This window comes from Toxoplasma gondii, chromosome XII (genome assembly GCF_000006565.2).
Source record: "Toxoplasma gondii ME49 chromosome XII, whole genome shotgun sequence".
Lineage (NCBI taxonomy): Eukaryota > Apicomplexa > Conoidasida > Eucoccidiorida > Sarcocystidae > Toxoplasma > Toxoplasma gondii.
The window spans coordinates 5,551,814-5,571,685 of NC_031480.1; the positions used below are offsets into that span (position 1 = coordinate 5,551,814).

The 19,872-nt window shown below is 56.4% G+C and overlaps 3 protein-coding genes across 3 annotated transcripts; 1 reads left to right on the forward strand and 2 right to left on the reverse strand.

The window, feature by feature from the left end:
* Window positions 1–108: 108 nt before the first annotated feature.
* AP2XII9 (AP2 domain transcription factor AP2XII-9) lies at window positions 109–9,116 on the reverse strand. Its single transcript, XM_002367372.2, has 2 exons — window positions 6,507–9,116; window positions 109–5,683 (listed from the first exon to the last, which is right to left on the reverse strand). The coding sequence occupies exons 1-2, from the start codon at window positions 7,751–7,753 to the stop codon at window positions 1,249–1,251; spliced, it is 5,682 nt and encodes a 1,893-aa protein (XP_002367413.1). The 5' UTR covers window positions 7,754–9,116; the 3' UTR covers window positions 109–1,248.
* A 2,101-nt stretch (window positions 9,117–11,217) lies between these two features.
* On the forward strand, window positions 11,218–13,232 carry TGME49_251750 (MORN repeat-containing protein; the record flags this gene model as incomplete). The annotated part of the gene is made up of 3 exons (XM_002367373.2): window positions 11,218–11,491; window positions 11,882–12,015; window positions 12,533–13,232. The coding sequence occupies 3 exons, from the start codon at window positions 11,218–11,220 to the stop codon at window positions 12,782–12,784; spliced, it is 660 nt and encodes a 219-aa protein (XP_002367414.1). The 3' UTR covers window positions 12,785–13,232.
* A 154-nt stretch (window positions 13,233–13,386) lies between these two features.
* On the reverse strand, window positions 13,387–18,393 carry TGME49_251760 (subunit of proteaseome activator complex, putative). The gene is made up of 7 exons (XM_002367374.2): window positions 17,686–18,393; window positions 16,812–16,955; window positions 16,413–16,517; window positions 15,567–15,727; window positions 14,985–15,039; window positions 14,416–14,514; window positions 13,387–14,190 (listed from the first exon to the last, which is right to left on the reverse strand). Exons 1-7 carry the CDS (start codon window positions 17,869–17,871, stop codon window positions 14,131–14,133), a joined length of 810 nt encoding a protein of 269 aa, XP_002367415.1. The 5' UTR covers window positions 17,872–18,393; the 3' UTR covers window positions 13,387–14,130.
* Window positions 18,394–19,872: the final 1,479 nt, after the last annotated feature.

Genomic DNA, 19,872 nt, shown 5'->3' on the forward strand with positions numbered 1-19,872 from the left:
AGAAAAAGCGTTGCAGCACGGTGCTAGAGAAGACAAGACACGTTGCAGTCGCCAAGTTATCGAGTGAAAGTGAGTAGTCGACGACATGGTTCGCACTTGAGCGGGAAGGTGAGAGATTTGAACTCTGCTTTTCGCGCCTCGTTAAGTCCTCGTTCAATGGGTTCTGTTGCCGCATTTTGCGAGAAACGCAGTCACGTAGTTTACGCGAGAAAAGAGCATTCGACACTGGACGTCCTTTGAAGGCCTTTGAAGGCAACACAGCTTCCTCGCTCTCAGACAGGCGGTCCCGGCGCTGAGACGGCGACGCTCTTGAGCGAACGAAACGCAAATCACGATGAACCGCCACCGACAAAAAAGGGAAACATGAACGAGGTTCGGCGACGCGCGAAGAAGAAATAAATCACAAAGATAGCAGACAAAGACCTGAGATTGGGGCTGTTCAGGGAAGGTCCTCGCCTTCACCACAGAGTTTCCATGCAGCGAGTTTCCAGAGAGACAAGAGCTCGTTGCTTCCTGTTTTCTTCTCCGCTGCGTCAAGAGTCGGCTCTGTGGGGTGTTTTGGAACAACCGCCTCTCAAGGCACACGCCACAAATCACAGAACAAATCTCGCAAAGTTATTCTTTACTCCCTCTAAAACGCGCCTCTCTGTCCACGGCCTGCGCGCTCGAAATGGGTCATTCCTTCGTCTCCTTTCTCGACAGCTCCTCCCTTTCTGAACGTTCTTTCTCTTCGCTCTATTTCCTTCTTTCTCTTCTTGCTTTTCTTGCTCTTCTTGCTTCTCGTCTGTCTCTTCTCATGTCAGGTCTTCTTCATCCTCTGTTCGCCTGCACCTCCCTTCTCTATTGTGCTCCCGAATTTCTTCTGCGTCTCTCTCTTCCTCTGCGCCTCGCCTGCTTTCGCCTTCCACTTTCTTTCCTCTCGACACGCATGGGTGGACCGAAGAGCGACAAGAATGGCGGACAGAGAGTGCGAGGTCGCTGCCTCCTGTGCGGTCGCGAGAAGCCTACGAGAGAAGCGAGCGGGGAACTCCCGATGCGCCAGCCCCGAGAGCCGGGAACAGGAGGGACTCCGTCACGGCGAAGCCGCGCAGAAAAGAAAGGCGCAGCTGCGGAGACTCTCCTCCCTTCGGGTGTCTGTACTCGCGATTGGACATTGAGCGCCCCCAGACTGTCCCCAGAAGGCCCGAAAGCGTTGGGGGGAAGGTACCCAAGGGCGGGGAGAGAAACCTGCAGAGCGCAGCCGCCCTCTTAGACGTCCAGAAAAGACTTTTCATGTTCTTCGAACGCCGACAGCTCGCCGGTCTCTTCTCGCATGAGAAATGCGGTGTCGCGTCGCCCCGCGTCGACCAGCAGCCCCGCGGACACCGAGGAGACAGTGCGAGTGTCGCCGAGAGAGATCAGGCGCGTCATGCTCTCGGCCTGGGCAGCGAGACCCGTTGCCGAGAAGGCGCAGAGAGAAGAAGAGAGGCAGGAAGGAGACGAGAGCGAGGAAAGCGGGGGCAGCGCCGCGAGAGAAGAGAGCGCAGAAATCGAAGAGGAAGATGACAGGCGGGACTTGCTCGGACCCGTGCTTCGCTTCTCTTTGTGGGAGAGCTGGAAGAAGTCGAAGGGACTGTCTCCCGTATAGGATACGCGCCTCGGAGACAGCAGAGACAGCGGCGGGCGCAGAGGAGGCAGGCCGGCAGTTGAGGCCTCCAACGTGTCACTGTGCTTCCCATAAAAAACGCTCGAAAGACTGTCTTCTCGGGAGACAGGTGTCTCTTTGCCAGCGATGCCGAGCTCTCGCGAAGAGAGAAGAGGCCCCTTGCCAGAGGGCCCAACGACGGTGGAAGCGAGCAGAGAGTCCCGGAGGAACCGCGGAGAGCAGCAGGAGGCGGATGTCCACGAGGAGCGTCTCGCGAGAGAGAGGGAGCCCGAGCGTCGTCGGTGTCTCTTATTTCCTTCTCTTCTTCTCTCTTCCTCGGTCTCGGGCAAGCACGAGCGCGCCCAAGCGTGTGCCTCCTCGAAGAGCCGGTCCGCGAGGAACGGAACGCTGCCGTCTGTCGAGCTGACCCGTCTCAGTTTCTGTCCAGAGAAAGTCGAGGAAGAAGAGAAGGAAATCAACGGAGAAAAGAACGGCTCTTGGGCCCACACCTTCTCCTTGGCATCCTCTGGAAGCCGCCCAGCGCCGCGCTCCCCCCAGGCAACTGCAGGCGCTGTCTGGGCCGCAGGCGCCAGGGGACTGACGGCAGCGAATCCCGAATAGAAGTCAAAGGGCGGAGCCGCCGCTCGAGGGCCTCCGCGGAGACTGTCTCCTTCAGGGGGCTCGGGGCCGGAAGTCCGTGATGGCGAGCCGGGCCGCAGCGTCGCTGGAGGAGCGACCAGGTGGGCGCTCTCGACAGAGGGATGTGGAGTCGCCTTTTGAAGGTCCCGGAAAAACAGAGGCGACACGGAAGGCAGAAACGACAGAGGAGCCCCGAAGGCGTCGTCGGTCGTCGTGGTATCGCATCTGTTGAAACTTGGAAGCTGGAACATCGAGCTCACCCCACTGGGAAGCACCCCAGTCGAGTCTGGCGTCTCGACACTGGAGGCTCCACTCTCCCCGTGATCCTCGCAGGCGCCCACTTGCTCTCGTCTGCCTGCTTCCTTCGAGTCTGCTGCACAGGCGCTCTGCCGTCTGCTGTTCCCGTCCGCGTTTCCGGCGTCTCTCGCGGGTCTCAGCCACTCGGCGTAGGTCTGCTCCGGAGTCCGAAACGCAGCTTCCTTCTCGAATCGGGCAGCCCTCGCTGAGTCCTCGGTCTCGGAACTCCCTCGTCTCTCGTCTCTCTCGTCTCTCTGGTCTCCGTCGCCTCTTCGAGGCATGCGGAGCGCGTCTTCGCGCGGCTCTGCAGGCGTCACAGGGAGGAGGTCGAAGGTCGTCGATGACCGCGAAAGAGAGGAGAAAAGCCCAACCGAGTTCCTTCTTTTCGACACATGGCCTGCTTTTTGAGAGCCGAAGGAACATGCCAGCTGGGACCCGCACCCGTCCGCAGTCGTTGTCGTGGGGAGGAACGGCGCCTCCGCGGTCGTGGACGCCGCCCGCGACCCCCCAGGACCCGCTGGCCCGGCCCCGCAGAAAAACGAGGCTCGGGGGCTCTCCGGCAAGGCGCAAGCGACGTCAGACAAGCTGTGAGACTGGAAGGCGGCAGGGAGCTCTCTTCTCGGGTACGCGCCTGTCCCGAGGTTCTCCACTCCCCAGGTCGCGCTCGCATGCGCCGTGTTCTCCTCTCGACTGCTCTCGGGACCTCGAGCTCCAGCAGACCCGTCCTCAGTCTCGCCTCGGTAGAACCGTCGGGCGCCGCTCTCTGCCGCAGGGCTCTGGAGGTCTGGAAAGCGCTGTTCATCGTGGCTCATCCGGTCTGCGTCGAGAAAAGAAGTCAAGAAAGGGAGACGCGCCCCACCTGCGGTTGGATGAGTTCCTGAGTGAGTCGCATGCCCTGCATGTGTGGGGAGACTTGCTGTCGGACTTGGGAGATGGTAAGAGCCTTCGGATCCCGAAGCGAAAGGCAGCTGAGACCTCGAGCACGAAGGCAGCGAGTGAGAAGAGGGGGATGACCTCGCCGGCGAGGCCTGCTCTGCTGACGTTGAAACGCGAGCCTGGGAAGGCGAGGCGCAGCGCCGGGATCCCGGCGACCGCGACCGCGCGGGCTCCTCGTCTGAGGCTTCACAGCCTTCTGTGGCGTCGGCGCGACTCTTCGTCTCACTCTCCGCGGCGTCATCGTGTGCATGCAAAGACGCGCCTTGCTCGGCCGCTCTGCTGGTGGAGGTGCTCTTCTTCCGCTCTCGGGGTTTCGATTGAGGCCCGCGGGTCCCGCGACCCCCCGCGCGGCCCCCTGCACCCTTCGAGTCCCCGCGCCTCCGCTTCCGAGAAGTGACTTTTCCAGCCACAACTTCCGCCTGGTGTTCCAGTTGCTGGAGTTGAAGGAGCTGCTGCTCCTGTTGTTCCCAGAACAGGCCGAGCTGGGCGTTGAAGAGTGTAAACGGGTCAAAGTCTCCATGCGCGGGGTAGAAGCGAGACGAGAGATATCCAGACTGGAAGGGAGTTCCACACGCAGGAAAAGGCTGTGAAGGCCTTGCCGCGCTCACTCGAAAGGCCTGCTCCGCCTGCGTCCCCAGCGCCGCCGCCCCCATCCCGTGAAACGCAGGACCCGCAAGCGCGGGTCTCGAGGCCCCCTCGGGGACCGGCATGAACAGGCTGTGTGGAGTATGGGCGGCAGGAGCGAGGTCGGGAGTCGCAGGGCCTGGAGCGCGAGCAGAGAGACAAGGCGCAGAAGTCTCGCCGCGGGGAAGGAAGGCGTGAGCGTCAGCTAGCTGGAGCGATAGTGCAGAGCCTGTGCCCTCCTCGAGAGTGTCGGGCTCCACGGGGGACGGTGAGAAGTCGGAAGCAGCTGGTGTCACTTCTGGCGACGGCGGGGGTACTGAGTACGCTGAAGGCAGTCCAGAGGAAGCGAGGAAGGGACTGGAAGCCTTCACTTTTCGCCGACGCGAGCCGCTGCTTTTCCTCACCCCCTCGCCCTGCTTGCGCGCAGCTGGATGAGCGGCGGGGCGTCGAGGTGCCTTCGGCTTCGCCGCCCGCGGGCCGGCGCCAGAGTCGGGACCCGATGGAGCCGAAAAGTCCCCGGAAGGAAAGCCTGAAGAACCGGGCGCGGTACCAGGTCTGGCTTCGTGAGACGACGAAGGATCTGAATTCGATGCAAAGCTGGGTCCAGGACCTGCAGCAACGGACGAGGCGCACCCTTCAGAAGAAGCTGAGCAGGCACAAGGCCCCGGGTGATCCGGCATCGTTTGGCACCCCCGTGGAAGCGGCGGCGACGACTCTGCAAGTCCGCTGTGGTTCGGAGACGAGGCGGGAGGACTGCGGCTCCCTGGATCAGGCGAGACGGTTTCGCAAGCTGCCCGCGCGAACCCCAAGGAGCTGGCCACCATCGGATCGAGACCTGCGCCACTGTCGCACTCTGTCTGTTGAGGACAGTCGCTTTCTTGCGACGCTCGGGGACCCGAGCATGCCTCTCCGGCTGTGGACTGGACCGGTCTAGCCGCCTCGCGGTCGGAGGCCTCCTGGGGTCTCACGAGCGAGTCTCCACACACTTCTTCTTCTCGAGCCTCGTCCGGCTCACCCCGGCTCCACGCCGCAGGCCCCAGAGGCAGGTTCGCGTTGGGCTCAGTTCCGCGGCTCTCCCGACTCCTCTCTCCTGCCTCTTCGCCGCCCAACACGGTTTGGGTCCCGCCAGACTCTTCTGCATCTGAGGCGTCGAGCGCGCCTCTCTCGCCCTCGGGCTCCGGCGCCTCACCTGCAAGCTTCCCCTGGGCTCTGTGCAGGGGGCGCTCTTCCTCGTCGGCCCAGGAGGCCGTGGAAGTCTCGTGGTCGACGGGTCGGTCGCCATCGACCACCGTGCATGCATTGAAGGCGGCGCCTTCCGACAGGCCGGCGGCGACGCTCGAGGCGCTCACAGACGGAGGGCACATGAGGAGCTGCTGGACGAAGGGGTCCGCGGCAGCCTTGAGGGCCTCGATCGCTTCCGCAGCTTCATCTGTGTGAAGAGGCCACCCCAAAATTCGGTTGCGCTCCTCCAGAGCTAGGCGCCGCGCCTCGAGAAAGCCATGCCGACTCACGGGGAAGTGACGCTGAATCTGTCGACCTTGGTCGTTCTTCCAGTACGAAATCCTGCAAAAGAGAGGAAAACAAGCAAAAACAAAGAAAGAGGCAACGTGTGAGAAGGGGGCTGGACGCTGTGCCGTCTGCGCAGAGTGGCGACACGAGGCAGGCAGCAGGGAGAAGCGGAGAAGCAGAAAAGGAGAAGACAGACGGAGAGGGAGGCCGGGGGTGGAGATGGAGGGGACAGCTTGAGAGAGGCGAAACTCGCGAACTGTCAAAAACGAGGCCAGACAGCGAGTGGCCTGTGGTGAAAGGCGAGGACAAGAAACTGAGAGATCACCCCATAATGACGAGAGAGAGTCACGGAAAGTCCCGTTCCACGGAATTCAACAGACCGAGATGCTGCGGAGACTCTTTGAGAAATCGAAAACAAACAGGAAGGCGTCAGACAGGGAAACCAAGGGCCGCTGGTGGATCCCCCCCGGGAAAGTCCGATTGTTCACGCATGATCTCAGTCCACGGGTCTCTCATAGTCGGTGTTTGCTGCAGGCTTCGAGATGTTCTCTGGGGGGCTTTTCCGTCGTTTCTCTTCCTCTTTTTCTTCCTTCTTAGCGAAGCCAGGTCTCTATTGAGTCTCTACTACCGTGAAGAGCGTCTCTGTCGGAATCCCCATGCGGACGTTTGCAGTGTCTTGCTTGGTTCTACCTCTCTGTCCATTTCCACCGCACCCGCTTCTTCTTCTCACTGGGGTGTATCCTCCGCCTCGAGAGTGTCTCTCGAGCTTTAATCGGGCCACTGTGTGTGAAGTCTTCTGCGTTCGGCCTTCCTGCACTTCTTTTGCAGGCTCCACACCGTCGAAGCTTCTTTCCCTCGAGAGGCGAACGCAACTCACCAGCGGATTTGGTTGTGGTCGAACGTCAGGCCCTGGACACGGGGAGTCTGTCGAGCGAAGTGTCTGTACAGCTTGCGCTGCTGAAGCGGCAGGCCTCGGACGGGGCGCGAAGTGCCGCCCGCAGCGCCAGAGCCGGTTTTGGAGGCGCGACCGGCCTGGGGCGAGCGGCGTGGGGCTTTGGGGCTTCTGCGACGGGCCTTGCGCGCGCCGGCAGTTCCCCGTTTCGGGGACGAGGCGCCGGTGGGGAGCTGCGGGTCTTGGGGCAAGCCTTGGGAAGACGGCGAGAGTGCGGCAGGTTCTTGGACGCGCGCGAAGGCAGGAGGAAAGGACGAGGCCGAGTTGTACGAGTTGTCGGCAGAGACCGGGAACGAGAAGGGCGCGGGGAAGCGCTGTTGAGACTGGACCGGGGTGCATGCAGTGTAGGGCGCGGGGCCTGAGAACGACGGAGCGAAGGCATAGCCATAGTTCACGTTTGGCCCTGGGTAAGGCGTTGCGGACTCGTAGTATACGGTCCCCGACATCGAGGGTCGGGGATGTGCAACTCGGCCACACGAGGCGTCGGACGGGGCTCCGGACTCGGGCGGCAGCGGGTGCAGGAAATTTCTGTCCGTTTCTTGTCTGGGCACTGCGGGGTCCTGGACACCCTCAGGCGAGCGGTAGTCGTCGAGGCAGCGGCCCGGTTGTTCGCTTTCAGAGTAGCGAGACACGAAGGGCCGGTCGGCGGCTCCGATCTTGCCGCGGCCCTCGCCGATTGCCGGTGCGCCCTGGCTGGGCCATGCAGGTTGCCCGCAAGAATACCCTGGTTCGTAAGTCCAGGGAAACGCTTCGCCTGGAGAAGCGTCCTCAGGCCTGGGTCCGTGGCTGTGGAGAAAGGCGTCCTTGCCAGCTGCGAAGGCGTGCATGCAGCGGTCCCGGGACTTGGGCTGCTGGCTCACCACCAGCACGGCGCCACCCTGAGGCTGTTCTCCCGGATAGCTGGCGATGCTATCCACCGAGACTGGGTGAGACGGATGGCCGTGGCGAGGCTGGCTCGGAGAAAAGCGGGTGTTCGGGGGCGAACCGGCGGGGCCAGCAGAAAGAACCGCCGGTGCGGGCGGTGTGCAGACAGCGAACATCGATCCAGAGGCGGTGGGTGTGCATTGGGTAGGCGCGACAGAGGAAGGCGAGAGTCTCGAGAGGTTCGCTTCGATCGCCATGGGCGCGGCGCCTCGTTGGTGAGGCGGCGAAGACACATGAATGCTTTGCATGGTGGCGAGTTTGAGGGACGAGACGCGTGGGCGCAGCGGAGAACTCGAGAGAAGCGTATGGGATGCAGCGAGGCGTAGCGTCTTCACAGCAGACACACGCCTACTGCTCAAAGTGTGGCAAGACAGACAAACTGCGGACAGAGGCGAGGCCTCGAGTCGGCGGGCAAATTTCTCCACAAATTCTACTTTCGGACGCCACTCATCCTTAGGTGTACGCCGAGGTCTCTTGCTGCGAGTCTTCTTTGGACAAAGCAGCGGTATTTTAGGCGCCAGGCACTGCGCCGAGATTCATATGGAGTGGTCAACAAGCTTTTTTTGCGGCAGACAAGTTCACGTCGGGAACCGAGGCCTCGCTGTTTCAAGACCGCTCTCGAGGTGAAGCGGGGCGTATAGGCGCGAAACAACTGCAGATGGCAAGAGAACTGGAGACGAAAGTCAGACACTGGAACAACGGAGCAAAATGTGTATGTCCGTGGACAACCAGGTGCACACGCAGCAGGCGAGGACCGGTCAACAGCGCCGAAGATGGGAAGAGAGCGACAGACTTTCCTGACTTTAGCTCACTTCCCTATTTAGGAGTCCACAGAGCCGCTGGAAAGCACCCGCTTCGTCGAAGGGTTCGGCAAACGGACGTGAGAAGCGCATGGTTGGCTGGAGCCTCAAGGGCCTGCCGGGGATTCTCCTCTGTGCCTGAACACGCGAGCGAGGAAGGTGACCTGGGTAAGAGAGGTATCGGGCAGCTGGGCGCGGCGAGACCAGTGACTGTGCGAGGTGAGAAAAGACACAAAAGTGAAACGAAAAAAGACAACGGCCGCAGGGGTTTGCAGGGGTTTCGCTTCCCGTCCTAAGACACTGTCCGGAGGAAAGAACGGCCGCCTCGCGGGTCAGCGATGTGTCGGTCGTTGCAGGACACAGGACCTCGACCTAAGACTGTTGCTCCAGAACCGAGCAGTGCAGATCCGAAAGGTTCTGTTTTTCGGGTTTGCTGCTCGGGTCAGAGCACGGTCGTTTGAACCTGTGTGACGGTTCAGCTCCAAGGAAGCTGTGTGAAGCAGAGGAAATTTTTGCGGCATGGGGACAAATGCAGTCCAGGTCAACCGATCTGAGGTGTTGGGCGACACCCGGCCTCGGTCGGCGCGCGCCGAAAAGCCAGGCGAATCCTCGGAAGACGCAGGGCGAACGGTTGGATGTGCCCGCAGAAAAAGTCGAAGCGCGAAAGACAGAAGCACGAGACGCATTTCAAAGGAAGAAAAACGGCCTCGAGGAGGCCGCGCGTCACGCGTTGGCTGCCACTCCTGCGGCAGGGCAGTGGCTCTTACCTTGGCTTGTTGCGCAGCGTCCACCGTGAGGGGCGGAGCGCCAGTCAGGCAGAAGCTCAGACGAAGACAGTTGCCGCGCCGTCCTGGACCCCCTTCGCGGCGGAACAAAGTCCGGAGTGAAGAAAAAGGTCGCCTGGAAACAATTGCAGTGCGTACTCTACAAAAAGATGTTTTGACTGGCCAAGCTCCGTCAACCAAGATCCGAAGTTCCGTTCGGCTGTCTCGATGGAAAGCGGCGCATGGTGTTGTAGCCTCTCCGTCCGCTCGACGGAGGCACGTCCCCCTGGCCACTACGGCAGCCGAACGTGTTTACCACGCCAACGTATTTTAAGCACACTTCTGCCTTTGACTTCAGACACAACTTCAGCGGCAACTTATGGCGTGGAGAACCAGCCTCTCTCGTCACTCCACCCAGAAGTCCGTGTAAGACACGACGCGAATTGCACGTGCTCGCACCTCCTCTCGATCAGCTCGCACAGCTGCTTGGGAGACTGCGGACAGAGCTGAAGTGACCCACCAGACTTTGTACGGAACAGACTAATGCATTTTGTGTCCGGACATACAGAAGCCACGCAGGGCCCCTTTACAGCCATTCGAAAGGCAAAAGAGGACTCGACACGGGTTGTACGCAGACCCCAGCAGGTCAAAATACCTGCCCATGAGATCCCGTTGTGTCTGAGGAAGTAGGGGGCCATCGAGCGAAGGCATGTTTCTTGTCTAGCGATACAAAAAGGTTGAGCTCTTCAAATGGCGTTATCCGCTGCTAAGTGGAACTGGGATGAAGCGTGGCTTTGTTTTTCGTGATGGTAAGAAGGTGTATCCCGTACTTCAGGAAATTGTCCTCGCTTTCCAGGCTAACGTATGTTGAGGAGCAGTATCGTTCCAGTAGAGTCACAGAACGTAGAACGGTAAACTCGTCATGGTTCCGAAACACACATCAAACTCTTTTTTAGTTCCAGTTGATAGGCTGGTCGAGACGCCCTCTGGATCTGCTTACCACTCGTTGTGTCATCACCTACGTCTTTTTAGCCGATTGGCGAATCCAAGAATCTCTTCGAGCGTGAGAGACTCCGTGCGTGTGTGATGAAGGAAGCAGTGTCACTTGAGACGTGCAGATGATGTTTCCGTCGGTAAGAATGTGCAGTTGGTGTCCGTTGCTGGTACGCATTCGAGCCCTGTGTAGTCGCAATGGACTACCTTGCACCGTTCGTGGCAAATTCCTGCCTGTTTGTGGTGGCCTCGGCAACTGTGTCTCGCGGGGTTGGTGACCCAGCATTGCCAAATGAACAAGGATGCTGCGTATGTGTTCAGTTGAGTCTGCTTCAGTGAAAGCGGCTCTGCATTCTATCTACGTTGAAGGAAACGAGGAGCATTTACGTCCAGGAGCGCTGTGACAGACAGTCTGTGTGGGGGAGCTACCCGCTCACTTTCGCAGCGACGCTCGTGGCATAACACGAGCCACCAAACTAGACACAAATCGGCTTGGCTTGATGTCTTGGCAACCATCCTACGGCACCCCGATGCAAGAGGCAGTGACCCTCCGGTCGCGGCCGGAAGTAAGAGCTCTGCGAGTCTGACAAGAACAGTGAACATAACGGCAGGCGTGGGGAAGCCCTCGCAGTTGTTGCCCCACCCGTTCTGGAAACACCGGACTTGTGGCCTCCATGGCAAGTGTCTCCTTCTTAGCACATTTGTTACAGCTGAACTACGTGGTAGAGCGCAGATGAGTTTCGCATACGGGCATCAAGTGGACAAGGAACGCGGATCGAATGATAGTGTATCCCGCGGCCGTCTATTCTAGGCTTTCGGAAACAAGGTTATTGTCTGAGACAATGGCATGATCCACGGCAGTACTTGGGGTAATTTTGAAACACTTCGGAGAAGCTGTTGGTATTTCCAAACTTGAAAAAACGGCAGAACGGACAGGATTTCCGCGTTCAGATAGCCCCCGCTGTGAGGGGCACCGGAAAGAACAGCAGGCCTTTTTTCGACAGCCCCACAGTGTTTTGTCGGCTGTAATGCACACCTAGCTTCAGTGCGAAAACGAAAAAAAATCCTTGACTGCTAGCACACGACAAAGCTGGAGGTGTCGCAGCTTCGTGAGCAAACACTAAACAGCACTTCCGCGTTGCATTTCTCGGCCTCATGGCAGACGGCGACAGGGACGAGGGCTCAGCCGGTCCCTACTCCTTCTCTTTGCCAGATGGCAGCACGCTGCCCACTGCTGGAACATACACGGGTTTTGCCAGTGTCCAATATACCAACGGGGATTCGTTTGAAGGCGAATTTGTGAACGGGCGAAAAGAAGGGCGAGGTGTTTACACGTACAGAAACGGGGACAAGTTTCAAGGCGAATACAAAAATAACAAACGAACGGGACTCGGAAGAACAGACTACTCCGCCGGGGGATTCTACCATGGTAGGAATTTGCTTAATTTTGTACTCTTAGTGCCCGTTACCAGACGCGAGAGTAGACGGGTTCGACTCTACACGAAAGCGGTCCGAGTGATCGAAAGCGCGGCTCGGCTCTCGAATCTGCACCGAGACTGGCCCATGGACTTGTTGCCATATTTGATGGAGTACGGCTACGATTGCATCCGGACACCAAACGCAGCTTGAAATAACGTTCAATAAGGATTTCTCTGAGACTCTGAAGTAAAGCGCAGTGGTACATCGGTCCAGCTAGGAGCTACGGATGTCAAAGACACAGGAGAACAGAAAACTATGAAGAGTCAAAGACAGGCATGAAGTGGGATAGACAGGTAAATAGATACCGTCACAGTGGAACCTGCTCTTTTCTTGTTGGCAGGTAACTACGAAAACGGGCGCAGATCAGGAGAAGGCACACGGCGCTATCCGAACGGCGATATTTACTACGGCCAGTGGAAGGACGGCAAACACGACGGTTATGGAACCTATATCTTCAACACGACAAAGTACAAAGTAAGTCCAAGAGATCTAAACGATGAACGCCAGGCCTTCTATCTGCATGCATCGGGATAAGGTCTCTGGGGAATATTATAATGTTGGGACGCAGCTAGGCATGATTCGGTGCACCTCCCAAAACACAGCTGACAATTACCTCTCAAACGTCGTCTTCCTACGGTGAATAGGTAGTGGCTCACCTGTGTGCGTCATTTGCCGAGTTGGTAACGCAGGCCAAGTTTTACTGAGCAGAGCAGGTTACTCTGCACACAGGGACTCACACTTGCCAGGTTGCCGTCGCATCGATTAACATATCAGACGACGTATTTGAATGCACTAGTTGTACATCCTATATTGTTTTCTTTCATGCATGAAGTTGGATGCTAATCCCATGCCGCGCCCTTATTCCTTTGTGCTCTCCTGGAAGACTGTTTGGATTTAGAAGCTGCAGCCTCCAGTCCGAGTGCACTGTTCACTAGCCCAACATTTCTCGTTCGCATCGTCGGTGTTTTGAGATCGGTTTGCACTTTTTCAGTTTGTGGGTCAGTGGAGAGCGGGCCAGCTTCTAGAGGGGTCGTGGCGCTGGCGAAATGGAACGGTCTACGAGGGCAAGTTCGAAATGAACAAACCATGTGGCGAGGGTACGTGGTCGTTCGCGAATGGTACGCGACTGCAGGGAAGCTATTCCCAGCGTGTTTTGCCAGTGGACGAGGCTCCCGATGATGATCCACGACCCGCTCAAAAGATTGAACTCCAGTGGACACCATCCGGAGTTTCTGCTCAGTGAAAGTTTTTAAAAAGACTGCAGCGAAATGTTCTTTGTTGGCACGCTCCAGCCTGTCGAGTCCTCCGGTCCTGGTGAGGAAACTTTCTACTGTATTTCTGACTTTCTTCTGGTCTTTCTTGACCCAAATTGAAGTCTGCCCGCTCAGCGTCGCACATGACTGTTCCTTGCCGACACTGCCCCTGCCCCTGCCACAGTCAACTGTCGCCGCTTTCGTCCCCAAGAGGGTGACAGCTCTTTCCCAGCAACTGCACCTCAGCTTGTCCTGTCTTCACATGGCGAAACTCTTCGCGCTGCCACCAAAGTGAATATCACGATATTTATTTAGCTTGAATACGAATGGTAATTTTTCAACTATACGCTGGATACCATTATACTTCATGCACTTAACATCAGTCCCACTTCTTTACAAAATGCGCAAGGATGGAGCACAAGACTCTACAACGGTTTTCCGCAATCAGGCGTATATTTCTGCTGGTAGGCAGGACCAGGAAGGCGACCTGACAGTGCCTCTGTAGCAATTGGAAAGATATTCTCGCCTAGGAACCTCAATGCCTAACAAGATACAAGAAACACTAAGTATGCAAGTCCAATTTTGCCAGTGCGACGGCTTTTATCTGGAAATGTGTTAGTCGGCAGACGAATTTTCACGAGGTGAGTGCAAGTGTTGTCACCGGCTCTTCGGTGGTGGCTTGCGAAATTGACGCTGGTGCTCGTCGCTTTAGCACAAACAGACCAGACGGGAATTTTCGCCTGGGCGGCACTCGCCAAAATGTGTGCTCACTCACGCTCACACAGTGAAGATAGTCCGCTACACAGAACGAATGTCAAGTCGCTTTCCCAATGACGTTATTGTGTCGAAACGGACCACTGCGTTGATGCCCTTTATCCGCTCACTACCACTCGTTGAAAGCACACAATAACCGTTTTTCATTGAAATCTGAAGTCTGAGTCAAGAGTTTCGCTGTGCGACGGCAGACACTGCCCACATGCCCCCATGCACCTGCGGTTGGAAGACCAGCTGACGACCCTGTTTCGAGCAAGTGCCATGCAGCGACGGGGTGTACAGACACCGCAAAGCTGCCAAGAGACTTCACCAATGAATTGCTTGAACTGCCTTGCTTTTTGAAAATCTTTCAACTCACACGCCCTACAACCGCACTCCACTGCTTTTACCGCGAGAGACACGGCATGCGGTGAAACACTTGCGAGCAGAGTACGTAGCCGAAGTGCCAAAGCATGAATCTCCCCACGAAGACGAAACATGGACCGACCTCGAAATCCAGCAGCCCGACACGGAAGCAGTGACAGGTCTATGCAGCCTGCCCACTGCTCTGGCGAAATCACGTTTAGAAAGTCATTCGACTGCGCGTGTCTTCGTTCTTCGGCTTTACAACTTTCTCCCAGTTCTGCACACCAAGAAACACCAGACAAACACCACTAGTCAAATGACCAAGTCTTCTCGAAGACCCTGCAGGAGCAGCTCACTGCCCTATCCCGCTGCGACCCACAAAACTCCGACCATCGGCAGACACAATCGTAATATAGCTACTTTCAAAAGTGCACGCACGGGCGCAGAAACGCTGCACGCGCCCGCATACATTAGGAATGAATTAACATGCGGAGCTTCTCACCTTGCACAGGAGGTCGTAGAGCATCGAGTAGTTGTTCCGCATATCGACTTTTGTGAATTTTATGTGAAGCAGTTCCTTCTCATCCAGCTCTCGAATTGCCTGGGAAACGCAGGCATATCGCATGCACTGCTACCATCGGTCGCTACCTTTCAACGGCGAACGTGGGCACACAACTCAAATATGTACCTCGCAGCACTGTCGGTACGAAGGACGACTGTTTTCTTCTGAAACGTGGTGAAGCAGAAAGCTCGGGTGTCTCTCAAACCGGAGACAAGCCAATCCTTGCATACTTTCAACACCTAAAACCACGTCATTTCTGAATCACTCCGTGTGACCTGCCCTGTTTCTCGGATCTACACAGACAGCAAAACCATCGCTGCACGTCGTGAAGGTAGCCACAAAGAAGTCTTCTGACATCGACGACCCCGAGGTCGTCTTCCCCAGCTGTGGCCCCCCGCCTCCGACTGCATGCAAACACAAAACGGATCTTCTCCTACTTCGTCGCGCACTTCTACTTTGCATAGAACTGAAACAACGGAAGCAGATACATGGCTCTTCCAGACGCTTACTTCCCAGTAATCTCCGACATTGGGGTATTTCAAAACCTTGGTGGACAACTTCGCTCTGCATGAAGAGAAAGACACAAACGCAACAAGACTGGGAACTGCGGAGCTTATTCATACTGAACTCTTGCGCCTTCCTCCCACAAGCAACCACGCGCAGTACTCTAAATTCGCAGCGACTTCAGGAGAGGCGTATGCCTCTCCCTTCGCTTGTTTCGCTGTGCAGATTTCGAAACAGCGGTAACACAAAGTGCCAAACATAGTGATGTGTGTACACTCGACAAACGCACAGTTCATGAAACGCCTCCAAAAGAAAGCCACGGGCGGACTTCTAGCGCGTCATATGTGCACATAGCCATGTGCAAGCTTTGTTGCGTGTGAGTCTTTCCTTCTGACCGGAAACAGACACTTTCCCGCATGCAGACTCGCCGTCGCCTGAGAGATTCCACTTTTGTGTATACACTCGAAAACGTGCCGTCCTCCCGCGCTGCACTTGCGCTTCCTATCTACGCGGAAAGCGGTTTTGTTTCACCACTGGGTCGCTTCAAACCTCAGTTTTTAGAGTGTCCTGTTCCCCGTCGAACGTACCTCGCCATGTAGTACTTGAAAATTGCGTCGTAGAGATTGAAGGCCCAGTCCTCGACTCTCGCGAGCTCTTGGATGGCTTCTTCTTGGATGCCCACTCCAAAGTTGTTGCCGTCCTCGATCCGGGGGACGTTCAGTTGGATCCACAGCTTTACCTGACCCAGCTGGTGTATGTACACCGCAAAGACCACACGGGAGCACGGCTGAAACGCTGCGGCTACGACGAAATACGAGGTCCACCACGCGTACGTATATGCATGTGTGCATGCGCATTTCAGGACTCATGCTGTACGGCACCAAGACCAAGCCCAAGGCGAGAACTGAGGGAACCGATACACCCCGAATCCCTCAAAGGAAGCGGTGACGTCGAAACAGTAACATCTCCAGCTACCCACGCTGTCGTCCCTGTCGCTTTCCAGCTTCCGATATTGTTCAGTTGTCACGCCGAGTGCAGCGAATGCCGATATCTTCAGAAACAGGTGTACTTAGGAATTCCAGTGTACGTGGAAGAGGCTACATCGACACAGACGCTGTCTCTCGCGAGCTGATGGTTTCAGCACGGCAGTCCTCAGTGCACACATCCGCTACATCCCCCGAGTTGAAGGAAATCAAGAAAAACGCGTTAAACAAAGAACCTACATATAAAGGTGCTGAAGCCTCCAGGCTTCGCAGAGAGCTGGTGGTTGGACCTCTAGCTGTGAACGCAAAACTCCTTAACTTGAACTCACGAGTTTAGGAAAGACACACCGTACAACGATTATGTCCACATGTGCATCTGAGTTGATACTCGTTTGAATTTGCTGTCCGCTTTATCTCGCTTTTCGCCTCGTGCAAACGGCGTCGCCTTACTGTCTCCACGAGCTCCGCAGCGTCTCTTTTCAGTTGTTCCAACTGTTCACAGATCTGTCCGTGGCGAGGCATGACGTGGGTGTAGCACATGCGGCCATCATCCAGCTGTATCGGAGGAGAGTGAAGGAAAAAAAACAGAACGTTACACTCTACAGATATGTTTCCACGTGTACGTTCCAGGAAGGATACGTTCTAACGCGTCTGGACACCGAATCTCCTGATCAGCGATGCGGCGCGTCTCCCTCTGATTCGTCCCCACAAAAACGTCGGGAGCGATTGAGACAAGCAAACGAGAAACGGCATGTGGCGTCTACGTCACCTTCCAGCCGACAGCTCTTTTCTTCACTCCGTTGTGGGAGAAACAAGACTCGCATTCAGCCCGCGTGGAAAGCGACGCACCTTTATCCGTTTCCCCGGAGGGAGGCTACCGGATGTCGTTACACTTGTGTCGCAGTCTCCACTTTCCGCATGTTTTCCCTCCCCCTTCGACATTTGGGCCATATCCGCTGACGGAAACAAGGAGCCCGGATCTGCGTTGACGTTCTGCAGAGAAAGGCACACCAGGTCAAAAAAACGGGGAAGCAGCCGATTCCAGAGCGCGCCTCAGTGTCCATACACTGCAGCAGCGGCGGCGCGCAAGGTACGAGGGGGGCGAAGCTTCGACCCACACCTCGTATCCAATTTCCGGCAACGGTTCACAGAGAGATGGGCAGACGCAAAATGCACAAACGCGCTTTCTTTGGAGCAAGCAGCGATGGCGCAAAAACGCGTGAGACGACGCAGAACGACGACCTGAAACTCTCCCAGGATGGGCACTGAAACACACGAAAGAAATATCGCGTGACACAGCGGGGAGCGGCCCGCAAGGCGACGCAGACGTCGACGCAAGGAGCTCCACAAAAGGTTTTGCGTTTCGAACGCGAGATGTGAGAAGTGCCTGATTCAGCCATGCGTAGACAGGAGGAAATCCCGAGTCTACGCGGTGTGTCCATGAACGAAAAACACCGAAGAGATCCACTGGAAAAGATGATGAAACAGTCCCCGGCCGAAACGCTGGTCCTCCACTCCCTCTGGTGTCGACGCGAACGTCCTGGCTGTTGAAGTTCATTGGAAAGATCCAGTGCTCGATCGCGGATCATGAGGACGCAAACATCGACTTGGAAGGCGGTCGTGACGAAAAGAACGACGCATGGTCTCGTGATTTTTCGTTTTCGAAATCTTCCCTTCTCGGCGTCAGAACTCGCCCTCTGAGATCCCTCTCTCGCGCGCATACCGTGAGATTGTTGAAGTGGAGAATTTTTCTCGGAATGCGGTCCTTGAGGGAAATCACTGCCTGGCGCGTGAGGTCCTTCTTGAACTGTTCGTACTCCTTCTTCACACTCTGGTCGGAAGGCTCCAGCTTGTCCAGTTTGTCGAGGCCTGCCGCGGCCAGCGAGCTGAGAACGGACGTGGAAGCCATTTTTAGGAGCGCGAAAAAGAGCGGGAACGTTCCTAGATCCTCGGCAGGTCGAAACGAGGCGAACGGCCTTCCGCCTCGGCTTTTCGACGCAGTTGCACGAATGTGAGAGGTCCAGTGCTCGCGGCAATTCCCGCGGCCGTCGAGGAAAAGAAACAGACTTCGGGTCGTGCTGAAGAAGACCAGTCAACGACGCGGACGCGCAGTTGAGCGCGAATACGGTCCGCTCTTTGGTGATCGCGAAAGCGGCTGTCAGAAATTTCGAGAAACGCCGGCAAATGCAGACAGAAAACGGCACAAAACAAAAACAGACACGCGTGGTAGCTTCGCGAAAGGGCGCAAGGACAGTTCGATACGGCACCCGCGAGAAACCCCGTTCCCTCCGTATATGGGGGTTGAGAAATCGGATAAAAGCTGGAGAAACGCCGAGTGCAGATGCGTTCCCCACCAGCGGGAAAGTTCCTCTCGCTTGTCGATCCACAGAAACGTCCTTTTCCCTCTTTCCTGCAGATTAAAAGAAGCTGTGGGTTTCTATCGAGACGCACTCCTGCGAAACAATGCGAAACGGGCACATGCAGTTGACTAGAGAAAAGCGCTTTCCGGCTCGCGATGCATGTGTCTAATCCACGTGCCTGCGTCGATTGACGTTCTTTGCGGCTTCTGTCCACCTCCTGGCGCGTTGAGTCGCCCACTCAGGTTGCAAAAGAGACAGTGTGGCCAAAAGAGTCACTCAGTCTGCTCTTCAAAGAACGAATTCCCACTCAAGTTCCCCCCTGACGCCACTACTCACCCGCCGTGCCTGTGAAGGTACGGCGCTGTCACGTTCAGGCTCGTACGTACAAGACCGTATCAGTTTGTTCGATTCTATTTGTGTGCCTGTGTGGACACGCAAGCTTGGAAAGGCACCTAAAACTGTACGGAGCGTCAAACAGCTCCAGAAAAAGAACTCGATATTCGGTTCTGGTTGCTGTAGTAAACACAGTCGACGGATGACGTCACCTATGCACCAGCGAGAGGCGTTTCAGTGTTGTCACCTTTGCGAAACAAGTTCTGTCTGTAGCGATTGCCAGTACCTGCAGATTCTGATGAGGGCAAAGTTCCACTATTCCACATTGGGAGAAGGCAGGAGTGCTTCCTACTTGGTCAGCTGCCCAGCCGGAAGTGGAAGGTGTACGGTTGCGGTTCTCCTGTATCTTAGTGTGGTGCTTGTTACTCGACTCGCGATCTGACGAACGCAGTCACTCCTCGTCTGCGATGGTGAAAGCGCCAGGGAATGCAGAGGAGAAACACCATCAAGAAAATGCAACCAACTGGGAAAAGTCCAGCAAGTGTGGTAGACTTCGCTGCTTTAGGTGATGCGTTTGTTCTCTGCTGCTGCTGCAGATGAAAGTGGGTGAGTTAAGGTGCACCTGGGTGTTTGTAGTGGCTAGATCAGTACGGGGAGACAAATAGTTGTGTTTGCTCATTTGCTAACCTTCTGCATGAAGGCCCTATATCTAACTCTGTATGAAATTATGAGGCAGGCTCAAAAGAAACAACGGTGGCGATTTAGTGATCAGCAGACACAGGTGTAGAGGGTCACTCGAACGTGAATCCCACTTCACGTCTTTCCTCTCTACAAAAGCCAGCGGTGGCCGCCAGCTGGATTGGCTCTTCATTGACATTGTTAAAAAATGCGCTGCTTCTAGCAGCACGGGAGGTGAAAGATACGGCTGCGGCAACCCGTCTCAGTGAAGACGCCTACGGAATAGTTTCCAACTTCCAGGCGTCTGTATTTGTGCATATGGAAAGAAGCTTGCATACAGCTGACAGGGCTGTGTTGACTCTTTCAGCCGTGTTCGGTATCTCGCACATCCATTTTCCACGGGGACACAAACGAACGGGTTGATGCAGCCGCCTGAGGGGTCCAGCTCCTGAGGTTACTGACTCATTTACTGGACGTGATGCGAAAATGGGTATTCCGGGAATCCTCAGATCTGCCCATTTCGCTGGCACGTCCCTGCG